The sequence below is a fragment of the Puma concolor genome, chromosome A2, assembly GCF_028749965.1.
Source record: "Puma concolor isolate L17-30 chromosome A2, mPumCon1.1.hap2, whole genome shotgun sequence".
NCBI lineage: Eukaryota > Metazoa > Chordata > Mammalia > Carnivora > Felidae > Puma > Puma concolor.
In genome coordinates this window covers 43558576-43580959 of record NC_141668.1, presented here as the reverse complement: position 1 = coordinate 43580959, position 22384 = coordinate 43558576, and the positions used below count along the sequence as shown (strand labels likewise).

The 22384-nt window shown below is 37.4% G+C and overlaps 1 protein-coding gene across 3 annotated transcripts in view; it reads left to right on the top strand.

The window, feature by feature from the left end:
• The window catches only part of SEPTIN7 (septin 7), a 118326-nt gene extending 102735 nt beyond the window's left edge, over window positions 1–15591 (top strand). For all 3 annotated transcript variants that reach the window (XM_086692666.1, XM_025929527.2, XM_086692661.1), the window contains exons 11-13: window positions 8520–8655; window positions 13326–13465; window positions 14490–15591. In XM_086692666.1, the coding sequence (XP_086548792.1) occupies window positions 8520–8655; window positions 13326–13465; window positions 14490–14529 (316 nt within the window). In that variant the 3' untranslated portion in view covers window positions 14530–15591. The remainder of the gene's footprint in view (window positions 1–8519; window positions 8656–13325; window positions 13466–14489) is intronic.
• The last annotated feature ends 6793 nt before the right edge of the window (window positions 15592–22384 follow it).

The window sequence follows — 22384 nt, the reverse complement described above, 5'->3', positions numbered from 1 at the left end:
GAGAGAGGGAGACACAGAATCTGAAACAGGCTCCAGGCTCTGAGTGGTCAGCACAGAGCCCGACGCGGGGCTTGAACTCACGGACCGCAAGATCATGACCTGAGCCGAAGTCGGCCGCTTAACCGACTGAGCCACCCAGGCGCCCCAAGAGAGTTTATATTTTTAATAAGCGACCTAGATGGTTCTGATACAGGTGATTAGTCATGTATGCTTTGTAAAACAGTTTACTACTGCTGTTTTAAAAATTGATTTGGTTAATATTTCAACAATTTGTTTACATTTAAAATACAAAATTCTGGGGCGCCTGGGTGGCGCAGTCGGTTAAGCGTCCGACTTCAGCCAGGTCACGATCTCGCGGTCCGTGAGTTCGAGCCCCGCGTCGGGCTCTGGGCTGATGGCTCAGAGCCTGGAGCCTGTTTCCGATTCTGTGTCTCCCTCTCTCTCTGCCCCTCGCCCATTCATGCTCTGTCTCTCTCTGTCCCAAAAATAAATAAACGTTGAAAAAAAAAAATTAAAAAAAAAAAGTAAATAAAATACAAAATTCTATTTGAGATAAGGTTTAGTGAGTAAGAAAAAGACTTCTAATCTGCTTGTTTTTAGCAACATTTGTATCTGACAACTTTATTTAGCACAAAAACATAAGGCTCCATCATAGTAAATATTGTTCATAAAATTCTAATCCGTTTTAAATGCATCTTACTAACTTAGGGACTTTTGAATTGTTTAAAAGAAAACGATGTGTAATTAAAGCCACCGATAATTTTATATGTGAAAGGGGAATGTGCTATCAGTACATGTTATTCATTAAATGTATGCAGTTAATGTGTGACTTTTTTTCTTTTAAACATTTGTTCATGTCCTAGAAATAAGGAATTGTTTTCACATTTCTAATAGAAGGCTTTTAAAATAGTGGTATTGTGATATTTCTGCTGTTGGATTCAGGTAAGGCAATTCAGAGAAAAATAGTGAACCTTACAGTGTTGTTAAAAATTCTTTTGCAGAAGTAGAATTCTAGTGTGGATTACTTGAGTTAAACTATATAACTGAGGCAAAAACATAAAAAGTAGAATTCTGTTGGAAATGTGTTTCTTAATGAGATGAATCATGTCCAAACTTTGTCTCTGAAAGTAATAAAAATATCTGTACTGCTAAAAAGCAAATTGCCTGAGGAGTTAGTACACTATTTTATGTTAATAGTAAGTAGAAAAATATCTTTAAAGATTGAACCAGTTGGGGAGTGGCATGATTAGAATAGATATTGATATGGTTTATTACATTGGGTTTTTACTACTTTATTGAGTAATATACTGAATCTGAAAGAAGTCACTTGGATGTTTTATCTATTGGTTGTATCTTCTATTATCTTGAAAATGTTAACAATTTCAGAAATCATTGCAGCTGAATGTTTTTGTTGTTTAAATCAGTATCAGCAACTTGTGCTTTAGCTAATATTAACGTGCTAAAAACTAAGGACTGATTCATGAGGAACTGAAAAGAATGGCTAATATTTACATATGTGATGTAGGGGTGCCTGAGTGGCTCAGTCAGCTAAGCATCCAACTTGGACTTAGCTCATGATCTCACAGTTTGTGGGTTCGAGCCCCACATCGGGCTCCATGCTGACAGCTCAGAGCCTGGAGCCTGCTTCGGATTCTGTGTCTCCCTCTCTCTCTCTGCCCCTTCCCTGCTCGCCTGCTCTCTCTCTCTCTCTGAAAAATAAAATAAAACATTAAAAATTTTAAATGTGATATAAGCAAATGTGAGTTTAGGCTTCTTAGTGATGTTCTAGTTGTATTGCTTTCAAGGGACTCTTCCCTCCATAGCAGTGCATCCTTTGATAATACTGGCAGGGAGAGGTTGAGGTTGTGGGGAGTTTGGAGTGGAAGAGTCAGAGTAATTAAAAATTGCCACTTTTCTAACCACCTCCCTTCATTATGTATCTGAACTCAGCATCCCAGCATGGACCCAAATACTGCATTACTAACAGCTAACATCACAGTTAGCTTGTTCGAAGCATGCTTAATACTGGGAGATACACTGTATGGAATTTTGTTATAATACTTTGATTAATCACTGAAGAAGACTTCTCTTGTCACCTGGAGGGTTTTACACCTCCAGATATACCTAGGACAGTGTACTTCAGCTTAAGGGCTGGTTAAGAGGGAATAGGTCTTCTGTAAAGTGAGCTATCGGTAACTTGAAAATTTGTAATTTGGAAATTTTCAGGCAGATCACTTTAGGCAAGACTTTATGGAAGTTGAGGATCTGGAAATTGATTCTCTTAAAACTGCAGAGGCTCAAGTAACCTTTGGAAGACTTCATATGAACGGAGAACCTAGTTTAAAGACCATTGAACTGGACAATCTCTTTGGTTCTTAAAAACAGAGAGCTGTCATTTTATCACTTTGCATAGTCTGTAAATAGCATCTGCAGGCAATTTGAGAAAGAAATAAAATTGATAATAAGGTCATTTATTTATCTGCTGATTGCTAATGGACCTGTGTATTTTCCACTGCCCTCATAAAATATTTATACATGTACAAGTCTATTAAAAATTTAGTTATAGGGGTGCCTGGGTGGCTCAGTCGGTTAAGCGTCTGGCTCAGGTCATGATCTCATGGTTTGTGAGTTTGAGCACTGCATTGGGCTCTGTGCTGTCAGCGCAGAGCTGGCTTCTGATCCTCTGTTCCCCCCCTCTCTGCTCTTCCCCCATTTATGTGTGCATGTGCGCTCTCTCAAAAACAAAGATTTTTTAATAATTATATTGACCTTTCTATGGCAATGTATACTCTACAAAGTGCTAATCACACTTTAGTTTTAGAATAAAAGCTATCTTTTTAAGATTTAGTAGTAAAATAATCTCATATTTAATTTTCTGAGGCAGTTTTGGATGGACTGTAGAATGTACTAAACAGTGGTCAAATATTTGGTTTGTGTAGCTGAAAATATGCCTTTTTGTTAGGTTAGTGGTCCTAGAATGATTATATTTTGGAAGGATGTAAAATAAGATTTAAATATCACATTGTACATCTTAAATTTATACAGTATTATATGTCAATTATGTCTCAGTAAAACTGGGAAGAAACCAAGATTTAGATTATGTGGTTAAAATCTGAAAAGTAGCTGAGTTTATCTCATCAAATGCTATTTTGTCTCAAGGTCAAAGTCTGGAAAAGTGGGAACTATTCCTAGCAGCTATTCAGGTATTGCCTGTATCTGGCAAAGAAAATACCAAGTCATTTATTTTTAGTACTTCTTAAATCCTCAGGGCGAGTGTATCTTGTTCACCCCTGACTGGAGAGTGGAGGGTGGTAGGCAATTTGAAGGAACAGAGAGGGAGGTCAAGTTCCAGATCAAAGAAGATTGAACAAGGGGTTGTAAAAGAAAAGAGAGAAGAATTAGCCATATCCAGATGGCAGATCTCTTAAAGAAAGAAAGGTGATCCCCAGTAAGAGGAAGGTTTTATTTGTTTTGTTTTGTTTTGTTTTTGCTAAACGTGCTTCTTAAAGTTATTCCTTCCTTGATCTTCTTTTGTATGTTTTACTTAAAACCACATTTGATTGGTAGCTCTCATGAACTGTTGTCTATCATTGATTGATACCTTGCTTCAAGTTGGGCATACCCTGTTCCTCTTTCCCATACAGTATTTTTCTGTTTTCTGTAGCCTTCTCCATCTGTAAGCTTGGGAAAACTTTATGGATGACCAAATTCCTAGAAAGGACTAAAAATACATATTTTCAAAGGCTGATTTTTAGAGCGCCCTTAGTACATGACAGAGTTTTCATTGAAAGAGAAATAAAGACAGTTTTCTGAAGTTTCCCAAAGTTTTTCCAAAGACTTAAATTTATTCAGTTGTATCCTTTACCCTTTGTTCAGACGTCCTTTCATGAAAATATAATAGTAGTAGAATATTGTTTTGTTTACATTTGGTTATAATGCTCTCACTTGGCAAAATAAAATGTTGGTAACTATTGTTTCCCAAAAATTTTGGAAATTTTTATTGCTCTTTGAAATCCATGTAAATGGAATTCCTTTGAAAATTTTTGTATGAAAATTGCTACATGTCTGTTTCCACAGTGGCCTACTAACCATTGATGAAAAAGTATGTGAATGTATTTGTTTAATGTGTTCTTCAGGAAAGACCACACATAATTTAAATGAAATGTGTTTGTTTTCTCTTACACTCAAAATGTGGGTCATGTAACACCACCACAGTAAAACCTTACTAGGTCAGCCTTGTGTGGTCCTTGCTGTCATTTTTCGTTGGTCACATGAAGGAGTGAATCATCTGGTGGCTTTCAGGAACCATAAACCTTTAAAGAGATCCCTAGGAGGAGCTGTGTTATATCTTTGGAGATTTAGCATGATACTCAGGTTATGTTATAGACTTTTTTTTTTCCTTTTTATTTATTTATTTTTTTTTAAATTTTTTTTTTAACGTTTATTTATTTTTTTTGGGACAGAGAGAGACAGAGCATGAATGGGGGAGGGGCAGAGAGAGAGGGAGACACAGAATCAGAAACAGGCTCCAGGCTCTGAGCCATCAGCCCAGAGCCCGACGCGGGGCTCGAACTCACGGACCGGGAGATCGTGACCTGGCTGAAGTCGGATGCTCAACCGACTGCGCCACCCAGGCGCCCCGTTTTTTTTTCCTTTTTAAAAAAACTTTTACCTGGCCCTTTCATTTCTTTGGCTGAGTCCCTTTAAATTTCTCTGACAAGTTTAAGTGAATAAGCTTTAGCATGTCTATGTGTGTAAAGAACAATTTCCCATTAAAAAGCAGTTAGGCTGGGGCGCCTGGGTGGCTCAGTCAGTTAACCATCCAACTTTGGCCCAGGTTATGATCTCAGGGTTTGTGATTCGAGCTCCACGTGGGGCTCTGTGCTGACAGCTCAGAGCCTGGAGCTTGCTTCGGATTCTGTGTCTCCCTCTCTCTCTGCCCCTCCTCCACTGGCACCCTGTGTCTTTCTCTCTCAAAAATAAATAAACATTAAAAAAAAAATTTTTTTTTTTAAAGCAGTTAGGCTATGATACAATTTAAATGGTTTTTCTGATCCTCTAGTTAAAAAGTTTTATTTGGAAAAAAATAATGTGATGAAAAATGATCCTTCTTCCTGTGTTTCCTACATTGTAAGCACAATATTGTATTACAGTTTCCTAAATATCACTTTCATAAAGGTGACTACAAATGTGGTGCTAATTTAAGATTTGAAAGATCATTTTTACTGATGAGAGGCTTAAAAAAATTTATTTTAGATATGTATAACCATTTTTTTATAATACTGGAATATCAGTTCATTTGATCAGAAGCCAAGTATTTTTACAAGGCTGAAAAACTTAAAGTATCTCAGATACGAATATTGTAAATATTTCCTTTTTTGGAAGTACATATATTTAAATAGGTTTAAAAATTTGAGCGGGCTGTCAAGATAATTGCACAGCATGCTTATTTTCATAATGATTTGGTATAGTAATTAACAGAATTTTGGGAAAGAAATTAACTAGCTTTAACAAATTTTGCCATAAACTTTTGTTTTAGGGCACATACTTTAAATTACTTAATTGTGACGTCTCTGAATTTGCCTTTAATTGTTGCTTTTAGTGTGGTTTACTCTAAGTGTTTTAAGTCTCCGTTTTTCTTTTAGATATGACACAGTTGAAGGCATGTAAGTTTTTTTCTTTTAAGATGTAAAGGTTTTTAATAAATTTAGAATTTAAAAGAAAACTTCAAAATATAGTCTTTCCCCCTAGAGTTATCTAAATAAAAATCAAAATAACAGTGGTTACTTTTGGTTAGCTGGTAACCTTTTCATGTGCAAATTATACCATGAGTTCTTTGAATTTACATGAATTGCTTTTTTCCTCCCAAGGATAAAATTAAATGAGCACTTTATTATAAGGAGGAATATATATTTAATTTTAAAATCAGTCTGAGTTTCTAATTTATTTACTATACAGTTTTGAACTATGTTTTCAGATTACGCCAATATTGTTGGATAGTCTCAGTTGCTTAAACATACATATTCAGTTAAACCTGTCAATTAAAAAAATAGTTATTAGATTATTTCTCTTCTAGAGGCTAAAAATGTTCTGGGAGATGGAATAAGTGAGGTTTGTAGACTCAAAATCTAACAAAAGCTTTGGACCCCCTCACCGGAAAAATGCTTGCATGGACACACACGTTTAGTGTGTCATTTCAGGGGATTCATTGCCACTCTGCTCAAGAGATTGGAAGCCCCTGTACCAAAACACCTGCCATACATATGAGAACTATATTATCAAGGAGGGCCTTAACTTTTAATGAAATAATGATATTTACATTTAAAAATTTATTTCAGAGGCTCAGGCGGTTAAGCATCTGATTACGGCTCAGGATGTTCTCTCAAGGCTTATGGGTTTGAGCCCTGCATCGGTCTCTGTGCTGACAGTGCAGAGCCCGCCTTGGATCCTCTGTCCCCACTCTCTCTGCCCTTCCCCTACTCATGCGCTCACGCTCTCTCTCGCTCTCGAAAATAAACATTAAAAAATTTTTTAACAATTTTGTTCACTTGACCTCACTTTTTGAATGCAGGTTTTTGTTCTAAGTTAATGTTTGGTTTAGTTTCATTTTCAGAACTTCTGATTAATTGTTTAATTGCTAAAATATACTGCAGGTTTGTAAGTTTACTTTTGGTGAAGAACTATCCTTCAGTTAGCATTTTATTCTAGATTACACTAATTGCAAAAACAGATCATCTTGATCACAGCAGTGCTTCATGGCTTTGTCCTCCCTTTTTGCTAAGAAAAATCCATAGCCAGTGTTCTGACCTGTTGCTCTTGTTGAATATATTCCATCAGGCTCTTTTGTCCTTCTCCTTGATAGGGGGAAGAGGAGTACTGGAAAAATACTCAGCCTCATTAGGAGAGAAATCTACCATAATCAGGGTGTCTCACATCAGGATTAAAGTGACTAACCCTAGAGGTTATGGGTGAAATCCAAGGCCTGATTTTGTTTTTGTTTATAAGCCATGATTTAATTTTTTAAACTGTTTTACTGACATAAAATTCACCAATTTAAATATGCAATTCAGTGGTCAAAGCCTGTTTATGTGGAGGCAAAGTAAACAAGTTTTATCAACAAAGTCAGAAGAAGGCCTGCCTCTTTAGGTTGTTCTAGTGTATTGAATAGTTTTCAGAGATCCTCAAAGCCACAGAGTACATGTTTCTTTCCTCCCTGGGACTATAGTAAGTTACTGATAATTTTATGTTCCCTTGTGTCTGTAAGTATGCTAGCCATTATATAAAGCTCATCTGCAGTATTTTCCAACATGAAAATTTTGAACAAAATTGTGTAGAGAATTGAGCCTGTGGACCTTAATGTTAGAAGACTGAAATACTTCCATTCAACTATGTTTGTGTCTGTTTTCTGGCATTTCAAAAAAAAATTACTAGGATATTTATTTGCTTCTGATTCTTTCTCATGTGTATGTGTGTTTTTTATCACCAGTACATCTTTTAAAGTAAGACAGAAACTTTAGACACTAAAATAGGTAGAATGAATTTTCATAATCAGTGAAATTACCATAAATGGCCTAGAAATGAAAAATGTTCTAGGTATTGACTAGTAGTCATTTCCAGCATGTCAATTCAGTTACTAAAATAAGTCTGAATTGGTGTTAATTAACTTACAATTATAATGTCAGTAATTGTCTTAGAAGAAGAGATTATAACACTTAGAAATTTTTAGAACTACAAATAGGCTATGTATATTAACTTCATTAGCTCAGTTCCTTTTTTCGCATTAAAATTTTGTTGAGGGGTGCCTGGATGGCTCAGTCAGTTAAGTGTCTGACTTCGGCTCAGGTCACGATCTCATGGTTCTTGAGTTCAAGCCCCGTGTCAGGCTCTGTGCTGACAGCACAGAGCCTGGAGCCTGCTTCAGATTCTGTGTCTCCCTCTCTCTCTGCCTCTCTCCTACTTGTGCTCTGTCTCTGTCTCTCTCTCTCTCTCAAAAATAAATAAAATGTAAAAAAATAAAAAATACAAAAAATAAAATTTTGTTTAAAGTACAAAATTAAATAATTTTCTTCTCATTTTCCATGCTGTGAGTATAATTTAGGAATGTTTCCTTTCCATTTTCCTTCTACAGTTTATTTTATGTGTCATCTTTAGATTGGTATGCACTAACTAGCTTTAGAGAAACCTCCTGCTAACAGTTTGTTATTCATGTCTCTTTTCATAATAATTGTGCACTAGAGATTCCAGTTTAAATATAAAACTGGAAGGAAATTCTAGATTAGAAATACAACTTTTGAAGCTTCTAAAGAATTTTTAATGCATTTATACACAAAACTTCAAATCTGCGATCTGTGTCATCTAAGATGGTGTTCAGAATAATTGAAAAATCATTTTCAAGCTTATTTTCAAAAAACAGAATTTAGTGATGACAGCATCTCATTTGTTTTCATCGCCGTGTCAGAGTTTTGTATCATACTTCTCATTTTCAGACTTCTGATGATTATCCTTAATGTTCACAACAGGAGCCCTCTTGCACAAATGGAAGAAGAAAGAAGGGAGCATGTAGCTAAGATGAAGAAGATGGAGATGGAGATGGAGCAGGTGTTTGAGATGAAGGTCAAAGAAAAAGTTCAAAAACTGAAGGATTCGGAAGCTGAGGTAGAGCCTAACGTTGTCCCCTGTTACGGACACAGTATTTCTTTTTAAAATAACAAAGGTCTTCAATAGTCTAGATAATAAAACCTCTCTACACATATTTTTTCAACGTTTTTTTTTTTTTTTTTTTTTTTTATTTATGGGACAGAGAGAGACAGAGCATGAACGGGGGAGGGGCAGAGAGAGAGGGAGACACAGAATCGGAAACAGGCTCCAGGCTCTGAGCCATCAGCCCAGAGCCTGACGCGGGGCTCAAACTCACGGACCGTGAGATCGTGACCTGGCTGAAGTCGGACGCTTAACCGACTGCGCCACCCAGGCGCCCCTCTACACATATTTTTAAAAATTTAATATAATGCCCTAATGTGGCGCCTGAGTGGCTCAGTCAGTTGAGCGTCCAACTTCGGCCTAGGTCATGATCTCAAGATTCGTGCGTTCGAGCCCCACGTTGGGCTCTGTGCTGACAGCTCGGAGCCTGGAGCCTGTTTTGGATTCTGTCTCTCCCTCTCTCTCTGCCCCTCCCCCACTTGTGCTTGCTCGCTCTCGCGCTCTCTCTCTCTCTCTCTCTCTCTCAAAAAGAAAATAAATATTAAATTAAAAATATAAAGAAGCTTGGTGCGCCTGGGTGGCTCAGTCGGTTAAGCGTCCGACTTCGGCTCAGGTCATGATCTCAAGGTTCGTGGGTTTGAACCCCACATCAGGCTCTGTGCTGACAGCTCGGAGCCTGGAGCCTGCTTCAGATTCTGTGTCTCCCTCTCTCTCTGTCTCTCTCTCTCTCTCTCTCTCTCTCTCTGCCCCTCCCCCACTGTGGTCACTTACTCTCCCTCTCAAAAATAAATAACATTAAAAAAAATTTAGGGTCACTGCCCTAGTGTAATAAAATGGAGAAATAAAAGCAAGTACTTTGTTTATAATAATGTATGTTTTGATATGTTAGTATTTGAACACATATACTTGGTAGGAAGACATAATAGAATAATTATAATGAATTACGAGTTTTAATGAGCAAATTATGAGAAGTGGAATTATAAGCTATTCCTTATATTCAGTGTAAGAAAAGTAAAGATCAGAGTTTTGGGTGGATGTAAGAATAAAAACTAGTATTAGAATAATCATCATCATCCTCATCATCATCATCATCAACAACCACCAGAGTTACTTGCATATGAATGAGAGAGAGAAAAAGAGAGAGAGAACCGTAACTGAACTAAGGGCATGCCAGGATAAAACAAACAGCCAAAGGAGAGAAAATGAAGGAATGTGATATTCCTGTAAATGAAATGGGCTTATTTGTAATATAGTGTCAGAGTAATTGCTAGTGTTACAAAATTGGTAGAGTAGTGACAAAGCATCCCAACAAGCTTATTTACCGTGGAATCCCTCTATAGATGTTGAGGCATGCATTTAGTTTTTATTAATCAAAAAGACCTTGAAGACATTCCCTTACATTTCCTTCAAGAAGTGAAAGATGGAGGGGAAAAGCACTAACATGAGACTCTATCAAGTAAGTAGTTGGTGTGATAGATATTAACATGAAATATTTTTTTAAGTGACCTTTAATGTTAAAATTCAGTGAGATCCCTATGTTTATATGTGGCTCCACTAATAATATTTGTATCTAAATAAATTCAAAGGGGATTCAGATCTATTCTGTTACATCCTTATGGTTGATCTCACTGCCTTTGTAATTACTGCATAAAATACTGAAACCCTCTTTGACTAAATATCTAACAAAGTATTTTAATGCACTAAATAGAATGCATGCAGTGAGTAAAATACTGAAAAATTTTAAAGAAATGTTTTTATTCCACATTAAATTTCTCTTAAATTACTGGGCTTTACATGTAATTTCTTACTTAAAAACAAACAAAACAAAACAAGACAGGGGCACCTGGTTAAGTGTCCAACTCTTGATTTTGTCTCAGGTCATGGTCTCAGTGTCATGAGATCAAACTCCGGGTTGGCCTCTGCTCTGAGCATGGAGCCTGCTTGGGATTCTTTCTCTCTCTTTCTCTCTCTTTCTCTCTCTCTCTCTCTCTCTCTCTCTCTCTCTCTCTCTCTCTCTCTCTCCCCGTCTCTCAAAATAAATAAACAAACTTTAAAAAAGAAAAAAGCAACTGTGACTGTTGTTATATTTGTTATAGGCTTAATTCAGCAGAGATACAGAATAGTTCCTTCTTGTTTGAGTTCTCAGAAGACTGCAGGAATAGCAGCCCTGGCACCTGTTATTAAGATGACGTTTTGGAGATTAAATTAAATCTAAGAGTTTGTACCCTTTTGTTAATTAGTGAGTAATCTGGAAAAGTCCATAACAGAAGGGGAATAAAAACAGGAATAATCAAGAGTCTGCATTACCTCCAAACTTAAGATTTCTTTGAAAATCTAAAAGTAGTTGAATGTACATTTACTATAGACATATTTTAGAGCTTCCTCCTAAGAGTAAATGTTGTAAGAAATAATTATGAAACTATAGCCAAAGAACCTTTAAAGAGTTTTTATGATTTCTGTAAATGGTGAAAACAGTTTTGAAAAACTTAACTGCTCTTTGAAGTCTGAAATCTTTCTTAGCATGAAAGAACCTGTAAAGAAATCTGGCCAAGTTTCCCCTAATACTGTAAGCCATGTTAAGTATATAAATATATGGGTGAAGGAACCTATTTAACCTTAATAGGTTTTTTTTTTTTTTTCAAGTTCATTAGTGCTAAAAGTGTTTGTTTAGGCATAGCTGCTAATGTCCAGCAGCACAGTGCATCAGGCGCACTACTAAGCACCCTTCTTGTGTTATGTCATTAAATCCACACCATAAACCTATGGAGTAGATACTATTGTCCATCTTCCTTTTATTTTCATGAGAGGAAGGATAAATTAACTTGGCCAGTGCTGCATGTATAGTTGTAAGCCATTATTTGAACTCACTTAATTCTTTAAGTTTGCTCTTATTCACTAGATAAATCCACAGTCATGTATCCATAGTTTCAAATCTTAAATCCTGACAAGCTCTGAAAACTGCAAAACCAGACATAGAACTAATAGTTTTATTCCACTTGATGTGAATATTTATAAAATTTACTGCAAAAAAATAGTAATGTGTTTGATTATAGGTGCTACCCTAGACAACCCAGGATGTGTTTTGCAAATGTAGTATGTATATATTTCTAAGTAGTGTTGCCATTCTAAGGTCTGAAGTATTCAGAAGTTTGGAAGACATATAACCCCAAGGGTTTCTTGAGAGGGATTGTAACCTGTACTTCTTAACCTACGTGCAACTAACACAGAAGATACTTACATACAATAGAAATTTACACATCAAAAATCATGAACACCCGTGAACTTAACTACCCAGCTTAAAAACTAAGACTTCATTAGTTCATTTGAGGCCCTTGTGTGCCTATGGTAGCACCTTTTCTCCTTCTCAGAGGTAACTATTGTGAATTGTGTGTTTCTGATTCGCTTGCATTTTTTCTATAACTAAAGGCATTTTCCTGCATTTCTATTTTCTGATATTTTCTTAGTACCTTGTTTGCTATGATCAGGAAGATGATCATAGCATATTTGACTCATGTTGGCTTAAATTTATCTTAGATGGTTTTATTTTTTAGGAATTGCATGAAATATTTGTAGTAGGAGTAAATTTGAAGTCCCTCTCTGTGGGTTTACAGAATAATTGAGAAAATAAATTATATGCAAAATTTCATTATAATCCAAATTCAAGATGTTAACTCACTGATGTAATATGATCATTAGTAGAACATGATTCCTAGACATCTGAAGATTTTGAATATTTTTGGGGTATTAAGTGTATTTAGATTTAATCTGATTTTTTTTTTTTTATTAATGACTATTTTCTTCAGAAATAGACTGACTAGTGCATAACTGACATTATTTAGTGATCCATTAGGTGAGCTCTCTGTTTCTGCAGTTACTTTGCGTGAGTGTTTCTACTTAGTCAGCATTCTTATAAAGCATTGATTTTCAATGTAGGAAAACCACCTGCATTGGAATCTCTGGGGCTTGTTGAAAATGCAGATTTCTAATCTTAACACTGAAAGATTCTAATTCAGTATGTTTTGGTGAGGTCCAGGGTTCAATATTTTTTAACAGAGCACTCCTGGTGATTTATATGAAAATTAGTATTTGAGAAACCACTCCTTTATAAGAATTGGGGGAGCTTCCTATGATCTTGGAGCTCTAAATTTAAGTCTTTATGTATACCTGCTTTCATTCCATTTGTCTCAGCTTTCTGAGCTTAGAATTAGGAGGCAGTTCAAATCCTCATTCTTCTATTTTTCTGGCTAATGATTTTGGGTAAGGGACTTAAACTCTGCAGCTGTTTACTCATTTATACAATGGGGACAGTGATGTCTTATTTGCCTTGCTTCTACATACTTATGAATAATGAAAAATGAGGTTATAAGCTAGGATATGTCCATTGTAAAGTGCAACACAACTGTAAACTTTTTGTACTTTTTTTTCCTATTTCCCAAGATTATTCTCTTGGGTCACTGGCCTCCTATAGGAGAAGAAAACCTAGACAGTGCTTTCCAGGTGGTACTCTGAATTTATAGCACAAGCACTCAGTGCTCATAATTTTAACATTAGAATGCTTGGGTGAAACCTACTTCTGTTCCTGATTTCTTAAATAGTTTTATTTTATATATCGTGCTTTGATTTAGCTCCAAAGGCGCCATGAGCAAATGAAAAAGAACTTGGAAGCACAGCACAAAGAATTAGAGGAAAAACGTCGTCAGTTTGAAGATGAGAAAGCAAACTGGGAAGCCCAACAACGTATTTTAGAACAACAGAACTCTTCCAGGTAATTAATATCAGATTCCCAAGAAATGTGTATATTAATGTTTCAAGGAATTATTGTCTTGTTTATTTTAACAATATTAACATTTTAAAAGATATTACCCATTATCACACAACCACAATTATTTTCATGGGTGAATATTTTTACATAGATGGATGCAATCTGTCTACTCTAACAGTATTTCTTTTCATTACAAGCATTTTCCATTACTTAACTGTCTTCATAATTATAACTTGGTAGCTTCATCACATTCTCCCCACTTGACTCACCATAATCAATTTCTTACCTCCTCCCCTCAATTGTTGGACATAATAGTTGTGTCCGATCGTCAGCAAGCATAGAAAACACTGCTGCAAAAATCTTTTATACAATTTAGGGCTATGTTTTAATTGTGTTATTTCTTTAGGATTAAGTTCTGAAGGTAAAATACTGGATATGTAATTCCAAATACAACTGATCAATTACTTGTTCTTAATTTACATAAAACTTAGTAATAGTTGTACCTTGGTTTTGTTCTTTTCCTTGTTAGTCCCATTTAAAACTGAAAAGTTATATCCCTATAAGAATTCTACAATTTACCCTCACTGCTAAATATTTTCAAGGTTAGACATTTGTTCTATAATGCTTTCCTTCTTTTAATTTTTTCCCCAGTGAAAAGGAAAATCTATTTGTAAAAGCAAATGTAATTGAGAATGCAAATAGCAGTAGAAGAGAAGGTACCCTCTTTGATGTCAGTTGATCTTTTTCAGTTTGCACTCTTATTTGGGAAGAATTGTTCTCCTACATTAAAACTGGATTTCTGTCCTATTTTTAGTGTTTATCCTGAAATTTGGTCAAAATTTGATTGTCTGTTACAGATTTGTATTGTCATCATTCACTTCTAAATCTGATAATTTTTTAAGCTAAAAAAAAGTAGTGTTTGAACATCTAACAGTTGTAATTGGGTTAGCCATTGCTACCATCTTATGTTATCGTTAATGTTTATAACATGGCCACTCATTTTGATTATTTTCCTTGAATCATTTAGAACCTTGGAAAAGAACAAGAAGAAAGGGAAGATCTTTTAAACCCTCTATTGACCACCAGTTACGTATTAGTTGCCAATATGCCAGCTTGGACATCAGTGTTTGTTGGATCCGTTTGACCAATTTGCACCAGTTTTATCCTTAATGATGGATTTAACAGCATGACAAAAATTATTATTATTTTTTTGTTCTTGATGGAGATTAAGATGCCTTGAATTGTCTAGGGTGTTGTGTACTTAGAAACTAACAGCTCTAAGTACCTTTCCTACATTTTCTTTTCTTGTTCTTTTTTTTTCTTTCTTTCTTTCTTTTTTTTTTTTTTTTTATCAAACAGATGTCTTCAATTTAATGCAAGAAAACATTTTACTGTTGTACAATCATGTTCTGGTGGTTTGACTGTTTACAAGATATTCCAAAATAAAAGGACTCTGGAAGGTTTTCATTGAGGATAAATTGCCATAATATGATGCAAACTGTGCTTCTCTATGATAATTATAATACAGAGGTTCCATTCAGTGCAGCATATACAATAATGTAATTTAGTCTAACACAGTTGACCCTATTTTTTGACACTTCCATTGTTTAAAAATACACATGGAAAAAAATCCTATATGCTTACAATGCACCTAGAGCTTTTTTATAACAACCTTTTTTTGTTTATTTGTTTGTTTTGGATTCTTTAAATATATGTTATCCTCATTTAGTACCCTCTTTAGCCAGAATCTCATTACTGCTTCATTTTTGTAATAACATTTTATTTAGGTATTTTCCATATATTGGCCCTGCTAAAATAGAATATAGCATCTTTCATATGGTAGGAACCAACAAGGAAACTTTCCTTTAATTCCCTTTTTACACTTTATGGTAAGTAGCAGGGGAAAAATGCATTTATAGATCATTTCTAGGCAAAATTGTGAAGCTAACGACCAACCTGTTTCTACCTATGTGCAGTCTCTTTATTTTACTAGAAATGGGAATCATGGCCTCCTGAAAAGAAAAAAAAAGTCACCATTCTGCATTTAGCTGTATTCATATATTGCATTTCTGTATTTTTTTTTGTTTGTATTGTAAAAAATTCACATAATAAACAATGTTGTGATGTAATAGAGTGTGGGCTCTTAAATATTCTACAGTTGATATACAAGAATAGAATATGTTTGGGAAGAAACTTCAACTTGAATTTGTCTCCTCCACAATTGTAACTCATCTTTTCTATTGTATGTTTATTTCATTTAGAATATGGTTAATGTATTGCTTTTCTAATTTATGAGATGTACAGTTATCTCTACTCATTACTGTCATTAATGTTTATACCTCTGAGAACAAATCCCAACTCATTCACATTAGATGAACTCTCAAGTCCCTGGAAACTGAAATTTTGTAACTGGAAACAAGGTGGTGCAATTTAAAGATCAATGATGTAGATTTTAACATAATGCTTTATGGTATATTAAATATAATTAATGCAACCCAGTTCATTACCTTAAAAAGTTGCACCATGTTTGTTACTTTTAAAAATTAATGATCCAAGCAGAAGGAAGTAACTGCTAATTCTTACGAGCCAATATTTTTGGTTTCACAGGCTGAAGGATTTAAATAAGTCCGTATGCTTAAAAAGATCCTTATTGCTTTTCAAAAAAAAATAGATCTAAAATGTAAAACATATATTAGGAAGATTATTTATGTTATAGTATATTCAGTTTATATGTAAATTCACCCCAGGGTTATTTATTTTTTTTTTTTTATGTTTATTTTTGAGAGAGAGAGCAAGCGAGCACGAACAGGGGAGGGGCAGAGAGAGAGGGAGGTACAGAATCTGAAACAGGCTCCAGGTTCTGAGCTGTCAGCACAGAGCCTGACACAGGGCTCAAACTCACAAATTGTGAGATCATGACCTGAGCCGAAGTCGGACGCTTAACTGACGGAGCCACCCAGGCACCCTGAGAGTTACTATTTTTAAAGTAAATCTCATGAGGCATTAAAAACATGATTTGGGAATACCGCAATAAAGATTTATTCTTATTTGATGGCCGTCACTAACTAAAAATTGTCTTGGAAAAGTTTTGTTAATCCTAAAATGCCTTCTGCTGTTGAAGAACCTACATGGTGTGAGTGGCTTTTTAAAAATAAATTGCCTGTTATTCTAAGACTAGAATCAGGTGTTCCAGAATAACTATAGATATAATATGCAGGAGTATTTTGTTTGTTTTGGTTCTTAAGTGAGATTGGGTTAACACCTATAACCAGAAAGGTTTGGTTTTAAGGAGTTAACGACCTACTGAATTTGGAGGATGCAAAATGAAAAACTTTGTATAGACCACCTGCCTAACTGGTGAAGTATTAATTCTAGAGTTCTAGAAACAGGTTCTCATAGTTACCATTTAAAAATTCTGTATCTTGTTGTAAGTTTGTAAATCACCTTTATTCTACTACCCTCGTAAAAACTGGCACAAATCTTACCCATATCATACCTAAGGATTTTACCTGAATCTGATACAGGACCTGTACAACCTTACTGGATCTTTTGATTGTTGACTCCAGGCTTTTCAAGCATATTGAGGGCTATTTTTGCTATATGGCCTGTGGATTTCTGAGAACTGCTATATGATCATTCACAATACATGTAACACTCAGGACATGAGGACAGCCCAGCTTGTAAACAGCAAAACAGGCAATGCCTAGTTTCTGTTGTCCAGAAGCATTATGTAATTGAAGTAACCACGATCTAATTGTGCGGCATTGACCAAGTCAGCACCAATCCCAGTGACTGTTTTGGGCACTGCATGGTAGAGCTTTACTGCCACCTAGTGGGATGAGGTCTACTTGTCTCATTATCAAGTTCACAATGGGGGAAATTGATAATTGATTGGACACGTGGCTTATTTCTATGTAGCTCAGGTTATACTCTTGAAAGCTAAAGAGATACAGGCTCCTGCCTCTCAGACTCATTAGTTTGGTGTCACTGAACCACCTGCACATTCTGAGTCTTCCCACCTTTTGTGCCTTTTATCCTCTTGGGAGAAACTGACCAAGGAATGTGGAGGTCAATGTACAGTAGGTGAGAAAAGAGGAAAGAGTGTAAGATGGCTTAATGAAGCAAAAGCAGAATGTTGACTTAGCAAGTCATCTAAGATCGCTGTCTCCAAACTTTATCCTGTTTCCTTATTGAAATATTCTTGAGCATGTATCCATAATTACAACTGTGTGCATGTGCTGCTGTGTTACTGTGAAATTATGAAACAAAATTTTAAATTGGGGAGGGGGGAGTTTAGCACCCTTCTCAAGCCCCCGTGAACTCTCTACTCATTCCACTTTGGAAGCCATTGATCTAGGTAGTATATAGATCGTTAATAATTTTTGTTGACTCCCCGAGGGTGTCCTAGTGAAGACTGCTGTGCTATCCTATTTGATGTGAAAGGAAAAATTACTGTCTGCCACTCCAGTAAATTGAAGTCCTTTCTAATAAAAAGCTTGCAAATGTAAACAAAAGTCCGTGTATTTCATTCAGAATATCTTCCTTACCCTTTGTAATAACAGCTATCCACGTATTGAACACTTACTACCACATTTCAGACGATAAGTTAGTTTTTGTGTATTATCTTCATTTAACCCTTAATAGATACCAGTATCGCCCTTTTACAGATGTGGAAACAGGTTTGGAGATGTTTAGTGACTTAGAGACAAGTGGTAAGTGGCAGAGCTGGAGTTTGATGCAGTCTTGGTGATGAGGTCAGGGCCTCCGTTGCTTTAGTCTTCTGCCGTGCGACCACCAGGTCTGTGCTAGAAAACTGAACACGCTAATCCTGTGTGTTCAGATTCCATCTCTGTGAATTGGGCATGTTACTTCTCCTTTCTCAACATTTGTTTCTGCAGCTATAAGTTAGGGCCCATATCTCTCTTGCTGATTCAGAGTGAAGATTACATTCTGTGACTGCACATGTGAGGTGTCTGGACCTTGAGAGATTATCCTTGGGTGTTGCTGGAAGTGGTGATGCTGGGGCCATGACAGACAAAAGAGTATTGTTTTTCCCCAGTTTTAGGCGATGGTACATTTTCAGTAAGTTTGCGTGGTGCTTGATAGGTCTCTAGACTTGCTTCTTTGTAGACACAGCCTTTTGGAGTTACTAAGTAACTTTATTGTTTCAACAATAAAGCATGCCATGGAAATAAGGTAATTTTGGTGAAGAACGGGTTTTTTACAGTGCCAGTAATGGGAGTTCTAAAATAATGTCATTCTTTGCAAATAGTGCTGGGATGGTTTATCAGAGTATCTCATCTCTGACATTGCTGAAAAAATTGCTTCTTTTCAAGCAAATTGGTTCCCATGATTTGGGATTAATCCATAGAATGTTCAAAGTTTAGTGTCAGCCGTTTTCAACAGAAAATATGGGTTGACAATTTCCTGTGTTCTTTAGAAGCCTTTCAAAGCTTCACAGGAAGAATGAAGACTATTCTTGGCCCGAACATTTGCCCCATGGGGTGCTGGGCCCAGCCAAACAGCCTTGTATTAGCAAAGGAGGGTCAAGTGAAAGGAGACCTTGTTCTGTGCCAAGCTCTCCAAGGGTAGCCTGAAACCCCATTGACCACACAGAACCACTGTTTAAGGTGCAGTATTTGTGGACCTGCCGAAATCTAAAGCCATTCAGGCTTTCTGAAATCCTTTGGAATGGGGAGAGGCAGCGGGTGACACTTCAGATCTGTGAAGACCTGGCGTAAAGATGGAGAGTTGACGCGGGGGATGGCAAGACACTGCCAACGAATGTCTATTTTTTTGTTCTCTCTTCCAAGTGGGCCCTGCTTAGCTTCCTAGCTTTCAGGTGTGTTGCAAGGTGCAGCGGTTCACCCTGGAGATTTACAAGGTAACAGACCCCAGAAGCCCCATGGGTATGGGGCTGGTTCTCACCAAAATGTGGAGGAACTAACTTGGTCTAGCAGGGGCTTGCAACTTTTCTTTCCTCACTTAATTCCATTGTCTTTGAATTTCACTGGTCTCTTTCATATTTAAATATATGCTCCACTAGACTTGCAGGCACAGAAAAGTTCCCTGTATTTTGGATAAGCCAGTAATTTAAGCCACTTGGCAAGTGGTGGGTGATGTGATGGGGGCCCTGGCACAGCCGTTGGTGTTAGTGTGAGCTCTTCCCCCCCTGCTTTTCAGAAGTCAAGGAATGTATGTTTTGTCTGGTGGGAGTGGAGGAAGTTGTCGATTTTATTCCTAGGGATAAGTCTCATATGATTATATAAATGCATGGCTTAGTGTGGTTACTTTAAAAAAAAAAAAAAAAGTTGTAGTTAACATTTCAGGAACATAGTTCTTTCATCCAGACACCAAAATAAAATCCTCCTGAGACCTTAGGGTTGCTGGGTAGAAGTGTCAGGAACTCAGGTTGGCATCTTCTCTAAGTTCTACTTCATTAGTGCCTAATTAGACCCCGTCCCTCCTGTTTAGGTGCTTGAAAGATGGAGTAGATGCCACCGAGGTAAGCTCGCCTTCTGTGATCTCTGCATTCAGATGGGGTCGGCCCCGTTATACTTCATGTCCTGAAGAGAAGATGCGCTTTTTCTCCAATTTGCGTGAGAGGTAATGGACCCCATCCTACCAGATGAGAATATTGTGACCACATTCCAACTAGGGAGAATACCTGTTTGTCAGACGAGGGGAAATTCAGCTGGAAAGCCGAGGGAAGGAAACAAAACCAGAGAAGAGTACAACAACAAGCGTATCAAGTGCCTACTAGGTGCCAGATGTGTAAAGTTCACATCAATGCTCAGTTAAAGCTCAGCAGAATTCGATGATGCGGCTACTTAACCCCTTATTAAAAACAGGCAGACTAGGGGGGCCTGGCTGGCTCAGTTGATAGTGTGTGCAGCTCTTGATCTCAGGGTTGTAAATCTGAGCCCCAGAGTGGGTATAGATATTACTTTAAAAACTAATAAAATCTTTAAAATAAAAAATAAAGCCAAGCAGTCTAAAATTTCACTGAATGAATATATAACATTTGTATTAGCCCTTGTGACACGCAAAGTAACAAATGCCCCCTAACCTTGGTAACAACTACAGTCAAACTGTAATAATGTTTGTTATCTTCGTTTCTGCAGGCCGGGAATTAGCAGGCTGGTTCGAGCTAGGCAGTGGCGTTAAAGATGTTGGCTTGGGGCTGTAGTCCTCTGAGGGCTTGACTGGGGCTGGAAGTCCCGCTTCCATGATCGTTCACTCACATCATTGGCAAGCTGGTGTCAGGAGGCCTCAGTCCTTTGCTCTGTGGGTCTCTCCAGGAGGCTGCTTGAATGTCCTTGTGACATGGTGGCTGGCTTTCTCCCAGAACAAGTGAACTGAGAAAGAGCAAGGCTCAAGCCACAATGCCTTTTATTACCTAGCCTTGGAAGTCACACAATGTCATTTCTGCAATATGTTTATGCAGCTCAGCCCTGTTAAACGTGGGAGGCCGCTGTACAAGAGCTGGAATACTAAGGAGGCTGCTGCCACAACATTTTATCTATTTTCTGGTTAACAGATGATTTTTAACTTTTACAAATAATGCTGCGGTGAACATTTCTGTATACAGCTTCTTGCCCAAATATACAAGATTCTACAGGCTTGTGTATTGACATGAATAAAGCCAGCAAATCTGTGGCCTTTCGGTTCTTAAGCTTCTCTCAAGGTTTCTGGAAGGCATCTTATAGAAGTTTGTTCCTTGGCCCCTCTTCACTCAGACCAGATGTCCCCACAGTCCCAATGCACAGCCTTCATTAAGCCCAGGCTTACATCTTGACCAGAGAAGAGAGCAGGATCTCTCCCCCTGCTTCAGAGTTTGAAAAACCTCAGGGAAGAACTGCCACAGGCCCAGTATGATGACTGGCAGACACGGTCACTGAGAGAACCACTGTGAGCCAGACAGCATCCCTGCTCCCTCGAAAACCGGTTGCCCCCTAGGGATTGTAAGTACATAAGGGGCCAGTTCCGCAGCCAACCTGGACCTTTGAATCAGTTCAACTCACCCCCACCCCACAGCCCAGCTCTGGGCCATCTGGGGCTTTGCCCGTGTTGGTTGCGGAGCTCTGCCTAGCGCACAACCTTCTTCCCCACACCCAGGCAGCCCCTGAACCTTCGCCCTCATGACAGTGCACCTTTCGCCCGCCCTCCTGGCAGTCTGTCCTGGATGTAGGTTTACCTCTACTCCATGCGTTATGGATGCACCCAAAGCCCACATCCCAGCATCAACCCTCCCTGCACCCCAGGGCTGGCTTCCTACCGGTACCCCTAACAGATTGTAAATAATGCCAATTAACTGTTTTCATGAACTTTCTTCTTCTAACTTACAATTTTGACAAAAAATGTTTTTCTGAGCCATCTTTGACTCATTTGCAGCTCCACGCCCCTTAGGTGTGTATTTTCTAGAAACAAGGAGATTCCTTTCTGGTAACAGTACAATAATCAAAATTTGATGGAATTTAATGAGCTTTTAATAAAACTTAAAAACATTTAAATATCTTCTTTGCTACCTTATCTTCCAATATATTATTTATGTATTCATATTTACATACACTGCATTTTGCATTATGGCCCAGCCAATTCTGGTTGTTGTGCTCGCATTTTCCTTAAAATAAATTTAAAGGGGGTCACTTTAGCGTTCCTGGGCCTGGACCTCTTGGGCACCAATAAACCCTGACGGTTGATGGCACAGAATCAGTGGCAGTGTTGACATCAGAGTCCAGGGTCTAGGCTCCCAGTTTATTTCACTCTACACCATATGGGAGTATACACCATTCATTCAATCATTCATTCCATCCAACCTTCTCTTGAGCACTAGGTCTCATGCGTGTGACAGCTAGGGGACACGGGTGAATGTGCCCACTCTGCCCAGGAGAGAGGTGCCTGATGAAGCGTAGGGCCACA